The sequence below is a fragment of the Thunnus thynnus genome, chromosome 3 (genome assembly GCF_963924715.1).
Source record: "Thunnus thynnus chromosome 3, fThuThy2.1, whole genome shotgun sequence".
Lineage (NCBI taxonomy): Eukaryota > Metazoa > Chordata > Actinopteri > Scombriformes > Scombridae > Thunnus > Thunnus thynnus.
Window position 1 is genome coordinate 23,576,681 of NC_089519.1, and position 9,831 is coordinate 23,586,511.

The window sequence follows — 9,831 nt, forward strand, 5'->3', positions numbered from 1 at the left end:
ACACACAAAAGCCACCCAGAGTCTCAGTTTGCCAGAAAAACACGAGCTGTGGGATGCCAAGGCAGCTGCATTTAACAGTGGCCATTAAATGTTATTAATCCAACAGCGCAAACATCTTTACAAAGTCAGCAGAGATCACAAACAAATGCTTACACATGTTGCTTTAACACTTTGCTCACAACAAAAGGTAGCTAATGAGCTTAGACTTGAGTTTAGAGGGTTTTTTTCTAGAGGGTTAAAATGACAACATTGTTAGGAAGCAATTTACACAATCTATATAAAGAGAAGACAAAATAGGAGTGTGTGAAAGCAGGTATCTATGCCTGTAGGACTTAAAATCTTTGTGTGTGTGTGTGTGTGTGTGTGTGTGTGTGTGTGTGTGTGTGTGTGTGTGTGTACGTTGGCTACAAGCCTACCACAGCCTGTACCACTAGCCTCCCTTCTCCAGAACCTCCCTAAAATCCTCCCTGGGCCTCTAGCAATCAAATCTCTATGGTAAGCTGGAGACAGAACAGAACAGATAGACGGAGAGTAAAACATGGGAGCAAAAAAGACTAAGGAAAGAAGATGAAACAGGAAAAAAAAAAAAAAAAAAGAGCCTCACCCCTCCTTCTCCCCCCCCCCCCCCCCCCCATGCACACATAAGCCACAGAGTTCAACATATGCATTAAGAGATGTATCGTATTTATACTTGCTTGGTTGCACACAAGTTCTCCTCACCTCACATGTGAACTGCAGACATGAAATCACTGTTACCTGTTGGAAAACCATTTTATTTGCACAACAACTCTGGTAATTTGCCAGCACATCTAAAGCGTACAGTACAAACACACACACACACACACACACACTCTCACACACACAGTACATGTTGGATTAGCAGGGGAAAGAGACGGAGTCAACTGTGAGCCCTGAACAAAATTACCATCATTATCCATAACCATAAATAAGCCTGATGATGATGATGGTTTTAACAATAATAATAGCAATTCACCCTGAGTGCTTTTTCAACAGTGACAGCATTAGCCACATCGCCAACAGAAAAATGAAAGGCTCTGTGCCTTGAGAGCTCTTCTTCGTTGCCACTGCTGATGGGGCAAATTGGCAGGCAGAGCGAACAGACAGGGGTCCTTAAAGATGGATGTAAAAATAGTAGGCTGTTGATTTGCCCGTTGTGCTGGCGCAGCTCCAAGGAAAACAAAATAACAGGAGTTGAGGAATAACAGGAAAAGGGAGAAGCCGTGGTGAAAGTATGCCCTAGTTCCTGTCACTTAGCACAGGTCACACCTAATGTCACCTTCCTCTGGATACAGACGGGAAAGAACAGTCTCTCACAACAATGTCTCTGCCATATGGTCCTATCTTAAAATACTACAGACCACTGCGAAATATATATGTTTCCTCTGAGTCCCTCTTTCGCTTTTCGGTTAAGTCAATTACGTGTGATGATCTTCTCCGCCTGTGGCAAACTCGAGGTCACCAAAGCCAAAACGAGCCCCTCCTAGCTCTCAACACCCACATGACTCCTGGTACTGCCACTTCACACTCACGCATACACCCAAGACACAACTATACTTCAACCCTTTCATAACTGCCTGGACCTTGGTGACAGCTGCTGCATTCCTGCTGTGTCAGTGTGCGTGTGTGTGTGTGTGTGTTGCTGCACTGGCTCAGTGCGTGTGTCCCCCCTCATTAGCCAGTGGCGGGGTGGTGACATCCTGAGCGACTGGCCCTTCAAACACACATTTCCTTTTTAAACCGGCGACTTCTTCCCACTGCAGGAAACTAGCCAAAGATAAATAACTAACACCCCTCTTTTGAAAGAAATGTAGAAAAGAAAGAAGGAAAAACAGAGAGGGGGAAAAAAGTAGGTTTCAGTTAATTAAACAGGCATCAAAGAAAAACAGAAGTGAAGGGGAAAAGATTAATATGGTCAAACTACAATATATCTAGTGAATCTACAAAATAACACAAATATTTCTGCAAAATTTCAAAATATTTAAAAGACAATTTCAGCTCTTTCATGCGGTTTGACAAGTATTTCTTCATTTGTATTTTATTTAATTTTTTGCCTTTGTTGTAAGGGTTTAATCCCATGCCACACAGAAGGCTGAGTTTAGTAAATTGTATTTGATTGCTACACAAACACAATATTTGTTTAAAATAAATCAAATCTAATTAAGCCTTTTGGTCACACAACACAACGCAACAGCCTGAAATACAACATGAATCTACTTAATGTTACATGTTGAGGTTTTCTATTCAGATTACTGGTACATTATTTATTATCTTGTCAAAAGAACCTCACATAATAAAAATAATTAGAAAACAACAAAAGGATATAAATATTGCATTTCTTTCCATTTTCTATACACATGCCCGCACAGGACTAAAAGAGGTCCCTGGGAAAGACTCAGCTATAGTAGGTTTCACCACTCAGCCCCCTGATAAGAGGAGAGCAGATGGATCTGCATTTCTATCGTTCCTCAACACGCAAACAACCAAAGCACTGTACACTGCCCCTCCACATATACAGCGTGATAAAGAAAAGCCTTTTTGACTTCCATGATAGCGTCTCTACACCGCTCTGTATCCTCCCCATTATTTGGGCATTCACCATAGTGGTGAGGCGGCTGCCTCCTCAGGACAAACAAGAAACAGCTGACATGGAGCCCGTGAGTGATGCTCACATGATGCTTATTGATCGCTGGTTGCCCCGAGTCTAGCAAAGCACAGAGTCAGGGTCGGTTCTTACCCATAACACTGGACCTGCAGGGCATTATAGCATGGCTACAGAGGTTACTGTATGACCCCGGACACACATGATCATGGCCATGTGCAGGGCGGAATATTTATTTTGGCAAGATCATGCATATACTGTAAAAGTGTATGTAGTATGGAGTCGTATTGATGGATCTCTGACACTGTAATACCTCGTAAAAGCAAAAGGAAACTGACAGAATTAAAATCATGGATATTACATATTCACTTAAACATCTTAAGTTCATGAAATATAAAAATATTTATGAAATGGAATAACAAGGGCAACAAATAATATTAAAATATTTTCCAGTTTCTGTTAAAATGTAACAACAGAGTTTAATCCTTTGCTTTCAAAATACTGTGATAAGTGTGAAACTACTGAAGGTTAATATTTATTTTTGAATGCTTTTGAATCCTTTTTAATGCTCCTTGAATGCTTCTTGTTAATGACTTCTGGGTCAAAGTGTGTAAAGAAATTGATACTGTGTTTAAGAAAAAACTGTCCCTTTCTGCATTTTTTTCAATACAGTCAGCAGCACTGAACCTTAACCCGTCTTCACTGAAGCTGTTTAAGGAGCTTCTTTTTAGTGCAAGGAGATGTGTTCTTCTTCAGTGGATTTCCAATACCGTCCCTACGGTTTCACATTGGATTCGGAGTGTTATGGAACTTATCCCTTTAGAAGCTATAAACTTCTGGCTCAAGGATGAACCATTTAAGTTTTTTTCATATTTGGGACCCCTTTCTGGATTGTACTTGAAACGACGGGGCCCAGGCCCTCTGGAGTGGTCTCTGGACCAGCATGGACTGAGATCTCGATGTACATTTCCATGTAGTGTTTAACATGCTATTATCCCATCATTATGCCTGATTACCCTTGTTATATCTAATTGTATAAACCCTCTGTCTTGGTGTTTTGTTTTGGTTTTTTTTATTATCTATCTATTTATTTATTTACTTATTTATTTATTTATTTTATTTGTGTGTGTGTGTGTGTGTGGAGAATGTGTTTTGTGTTGAGGATAAGTTGGAAAAGAGGGTAACATATTTGCCCTTTCATCCTTAATTGTCTGGCGCTTTGGAAATCAATAAATATACTTTTTTAAAAAGAAAAAAAATGTAACAACAGGCCTGAATTAAATGGCTCTGTGATGCAATTAAAAAAAAATGTTTTGAAAACAAGTAAAAGTAAAAATGCTGCGGACGTCATATCTCCTCTGGTTGGTGCCTTGGTAAATATAACGGGGACCGCAGCATGAATGGGACCTTGTACATCCTCTTACTCTGTCAAACTAGATGGGTCCTTAATAGTCCACACACACACACACAAACACACACACACATATGCTAAATATACAAGTAGCTGCAGCCACCTTCCCACTCAATCTTACTCTCACATTTCTGTGCTCCCTCTTGCAGAAATAATGCTGCCTTCAGGAAACATACACATCCCCGTAGTTGCATATGCTCAAAGACTGAGAGAGATGCCCGCTGACTGAATGCCACAGTGGCCTTTCTCTCAGCGCTGTTTATGTTATCTGGACCTTCTAAACTGGCCAGTGGCACTGCAATAATTGCATTAAACAGTGGAAGAGCAGACCGTAACTTTATATTATCGAAAATATATGGAGAGATGCTGTAAGTGGGACGAGCTCTGGTGGAGAAATCATAAGCCAGACTAAACAAACAAAAACCTGAAGACTGATGGAGAGACACACCTAGTCCCTTCTCCTCAGTTAGTTGTTCTCCATTTAAAACGCTTTTCACTTATCGCACTGACGCTATGCAAAGACAGTAGCTGTAGAATAAAACAATCTGATTCAGCATCTGGAGGACTGGCGGTGGAGATAGACTTTTAGGTAGGAAAGATAGTCGAGAAGAAGAGAAAGGAAAAGAAAGGGGGGTTGAAGTGTGGGGGAATAAGAAGAGAAGGGAAAAGGGAGCGAGAGAAGAAGAAGCACTGAGAGACAGAGACGTAGGAGAAGAAGACGAAGAAAAAGAAAAAGTAGTAATGGGGGAAGTGGTGCGTGTCTTTTCTGCAAATCTCCTCTTTCACCTCTGCTCTCCTCCAGCTCTCCAGCCAAGGCCAGCCAAGAGACACTTCACCTCGCACCCGCACACACATGGAGCCAGAGCCAACACACAGGCACACACACACACAGAGAGGGAGAGGACATACACTCACCAAACTGCACTCACTCGCTTTCTCTCATGCACACACACACACACTCGCACAACTGGCTTATGAGTATTTAGCCACCCACTCAGAAAAATAAATGGCAAAAGCACAGACATGAACACCCAAGCGCACACATGTGTATACACACACACAAACCTCAGTGTCAGCGCGCACACACACGCACACACACTTGACACCAGATACATGTACATATAGGCATCCCATATGCTCTGTGTGCAACGACCCATCAAAGACAGACATGGAAATATAACAGTTGAGTGTAACGACACACACACATATTCACTCACTGTGGATAATTCTACACATATGCATCAAATCACTGCCTCCCAGTCCCGCACAATGGCAAGAAGCAATGCATATGCACCACATATGCAGCATGCAAAACGCCCCGGACCTCACTGTGTAAAACAACATGTGCACACAGACACACACACACACACACACACTCACCGCTGTAAGTGTATCAATGTGTTAATAGGCAGATTAGCATGTTCTGAAGAGGATATAATAAACCCCATTTCTTGACTTAGACAAAACAAAGCAGAACATGTTATTCCACAAATATGTCTGTCATGTCCTGAGAGCGAAAAGCATTCACTTTTTAAAGGTTTAACACACACAGACAGGACTGAACAGGCTGCACACTGCTGTAACGAAGTCAATGAAATAAGAGAGAATCAACCGTTGAGATTGTGAACAAAAAGCTACAATATGACACAAGACATGAAAACATGAGCAAATATTAAAGAAAGATTGAAATGGAAGAAATGAGGCCAGACTTTAGTGACAGAAAAAGGTGGATATTTGTTAACATGCGTGTATGCTTTTTAAAAAATATATCTTATTATCTATTAAAAAAAGAAGAAAGAGAATAAAATTGTGAACTAATCACCGGACAGCTTTTATTTGTATTTAAGAGGGAGACATTATTAAAACATTATTGATAGAAGATATATAGAAATATTGATTTTATTACAGTACTGTTTGGGTATAGTTTTTTTTTAATGATCTGAAATGGATGATGGAGAGAAAAGAAAATGCTGCAGAGGTGTGGATGAGTGTTTTTTTTATGTCAAAGAAAAAATTATAATGTGGCAAATTGCAGATATGGTACAAATCAAAGAATGTAAAAACTCTGAATTTTAAGAAATTTTTTTTTTTAATATTGTTATTATGTATTGTATTATTGTCTAAATTACTACATTTATTTCTTATTGATAATTCTATATTATAAAGCCCTGTATTGATATGTGGAGTTAAGTCTCCGTGTGAGATGAAGCAGGCAGCACTGAGAGCAGGCAGAAGCCACTGTACCTCTTCCAGGTCTCGGCCCATAGTCGACCTGTCGCACTTCAAAGGAAGCCGCGTTACAGCACCCTTGCAAAAAGAAAAGGAAGAGGCTATTTTAGAGATAATTTTAGATTGAAGACATACACTGCTTTTTGTTGTTTGTTTTTTTTCTCCCCCACCTACGAGGTCTACAGTGAGCCTGGGTGGCAGCATCAGATCTTCAGGTGGAGGTGAGGGCACTTTTTTTTTTTTACGAGCTTCTCTAATCCTTTACTTGTTCCCACATTCCTCCGACATGAAGCGGAGAAGAAAATAGAAAAAAAAAAAAAAAGACGAGGCCTACGGCTGCTGTATTGTGAGGGAATTATCCCCGATGAACCAATTAGGCTCGTAGTATCACTTAACTCCGGGGTTTTAACTTACAAGGGTCGATATTCACATCCACGCATGTACAGTACAGTACAGCAGCGGGTCAATTGGGCTCCAAATATTATCACTCCGTAATGCTTTGGGAAATAATTCAACTCCTAATTAATGTTTGTATGTTTTTTTTTTCCTCCATAAAAAAACAATTATGAAATCTCCCTCTTGCGGTGTTTTGTAAAATGTGAACCAATTTCACTATTTATCGAATCCATGTCATTGATTTCATTTAAATTGCAGAGCTGTTTATGCTGTTTCCTGTTGACACTTCCGTGGTTTATGAAGGTTGTGAATCTCTTGCTATGTGGCTTTTAAAAAAAAAAAGTGTCTTTAAAAACCCATTAAGGCCTCTTATGAACGGTGTCAATTATTTACATTCAGTCATGCCTTCATCGCCTCTGTTCTTAATTTCGTTAGTTTAAAGAAACACAAAATGATCAGAAGCGACTGCAAGTACACAAGTTATCAATGCCCCATATTAACAGCCTAAAGTTAATAAAACATATTTAGCTCTCCTTTAAATTTCATCTGTTTCTCCAGTTTGTAACAAAATCACATGACAAATATTTTGAGGGCAAAAAAAAAATGTTTCATCGTCCTGAAACATCTGAGTGAATATGGAAATAAATTAATGTATTAATTCTGAGGTCATTTACAGCCGAAATATAAAACACATTAAAATGTCTCAAATACAACAGTCAATGAAAAAGGAAATCAATAAATTCTGAAGTGTCCTTCGATTTCAAATGGACATCTATTTTGTTCCAGTAATTTTCTTTACGCAGAATGAAGCAGGTGCTGCTCTTTATGGCTTCATTTACCCATAAAACACCGTGAAGAGAAGAAAAACTGAGATTCACTGTCAAATCTCCTCATTTGTAATTTGATCATTTAAATCTTTGCTTTACTCTCATCGGTCACTGATGTTTATGCACCGAGATGATCAGACACCTGCTGTAAAGCCACAGCTTATTTATGTAGTTGAAAGTGGGGCTAGAAAACGCCTTCATTCATGTCAAAGTGGTATTTTTCTTCTTTTTAAAGTCTTGATTTGCGTGTTTGTGATTTACAAGGAATTTCAAAAGTATTGCCAAATGTTTTTTGGCTTGGTGATGCCAAGCATCTCAACCACAGCCGCATCTGTCCTGAACGCGCTGCGCAGAGCTGTCTCGCGTCTCTATCGATCAGATGGAAATATAATTTGGCCTAACAACGATAAAATACCGCATCCCTCGTGTCACCTAGTTGATCTTTAAGGGAGAGAGGAGAGATTTTGAAACACAAGCCCATAACGCATTTCTCCCCAACACCCCAGGGTGCGCCAGCCTCGGCAAACACAAAGTCATTATCGGTTAGATTCCAATAAGGCGAGTCTGTCAAGGAACAGGCTTCCTTCGGAGAATTTATGTCATGCCTACTAAACATGGGAAGATGTCTTCTAAGTGGTGCGAGGAAGGATAAATAACAGCGAGTCCCACAGCTGATTATATTGAAACAACGGTGCGCATTTGTAAAAAGGATTGGGGATGCAAACGTGGGGTCCCAGCAGATGCTGAGCGCAGGGGCCCATCCACCTGCTCATACCGGGAGAGGAGGAGAGGAGAGGTGCGCTCTGCTCTCTGAAACAACGCGCCCGCCTCTACCAATTCACTTATCAATAGTTTTTATGATTCTATCTTTAGTAGAGAAAAAAAAATACAGGAAAGAGGCTTGTTAAAAAAAAAAAAAGTTGTTGATGATGTGCATGAAAAGTGCAAGGATGCAAAGTGTTAAGAATATTAATACTATCAAACTCTAATATTTGGTGCAGATCAGGCTGAGTTAAATGTGCAAAAAGGAAATATTTTATTGAGAAACACCAAACAATATCGGAAAGCCTGCCTTAGGAAACGTTTTATTTGAAAAAGTTACATCGGGATATGATTCAGTCTCAACACATCAGTTTCACCTTCACCATTAGACCTTTGGGATTTAAAAAAACAGAAAAACAAAACTAAAATAGATCGTCAATGTGACAGAATAAGTTTCTCATCGTTTACAACACAGAGCCGCGGCGAGGCTGTTGCGCAAGGATCGCTGTGGCCTGAGTGCGTAACAGCATGTGCATGGTACGGAGAGCCTGCAGGTCCCGCTATGATTAACTGCAACCTAACAACCATCCTCTATCTTTACTGTCTCCCCCTCACACACTCACACACACACGTGCGCGCGAACGGACGCACACACAAACGCACACAGACACACACATACAAGCCTGCACAAAACTACACTCCTCTCTCCCCTTCTCCTTACCTGACATTTATCCGACGAAACCACAAAACCTCCCCCCACACCCCCCTCAATCCCTTAAAAATAACTCGCTTGTTCTAACTTGGGGCCACTTGGAATATATTAAAAAAAAAAGAAGCTACAAAACAAAAGAGAAATTCAGTGTAACATCCACGATAAGAGGCGAGAAATGTCGGGAGGAAATGTGCACTTTCCTCAGCCGGTGCAGGCTATCCGTTATCATCATTACTTTTCCAGACGAGCCTGTGCTCATTCACGGCTCCTCTGCTGTTCTGTAGCCGTGCAAGGGGCTTCCTGCCTCGGCCACATGAAGTCAATTAGCCGGTCCCAGAGGGGTGCCCCTTCCCGAGTCTTTATCGGCACTGAGGTTACCAAAACACTGCTATTGCTTGCTTTTAAACTCCACACCGCTCATAGACCAATTACGAAGACTTAAGCATGTATGTAACGAATCCGGACAAGGGATAATCCATCAAACGGGGAAATAAATGGGTTCTGATATTGTGCAAATTTTTGCATAAAAATGTGTGTTTTTACAAATAACTGCATGAAATATACTATTTTCACTTATTTTATAGAGAAGAAAATTATCCATGCACTGTATTAGTAAAATTTAAAAAAACAAAAAACAATACACACACACACACACACACAGACATGAATGAAAACACTTTCAGGCATGGTGTGTGTAAAACAACTACATCAAGTCTGAAATATTCCAGAAGTAGGGAAAAGTTGTGAACACCAGGGAAGATATGTAATTTTGCAATATCATAAACAAAACACTTCCCACAAAACGCCCCCCCTTAACCCTCAAATTACACAAACACACACACACACACACCGTCTGACACACATACACAAACAC

At 40.3% G+C, this 9,831-nt stretch overlaps 1 protein-coding gene across 5 annotated transcripts in view; it reads right to left on the reverse strand.

The window, feature by feature from the left end:
• Nucleotides 1-9,831, reverse strand: part of bnc2 (basonuclin zinc finger protein 2) — a 178,187-nt gene that overhangs the window by 89,226 nt on the left and 79,130 nt on the right. For 3 of the 5 annotated variants that reach the window (XM_067584866.1, XM_067584864.1, XM_067584870.1), the window contains exon 3: nucleotides 6,276-6,338. The exons of the other annotated variants lie outside the window; for them this stretch is intronic. In XM_067584866.1, coding sequence (XP_067440967.1) covers nucleotides 6,276-6,338 — 63 coding nt within the window. The remainder of the gene's footprint in view (nucleotides 1-6,275; nucleotides 6,339-9,831) is intronic. 5 annotated transcript variants of the gene reach the window in all.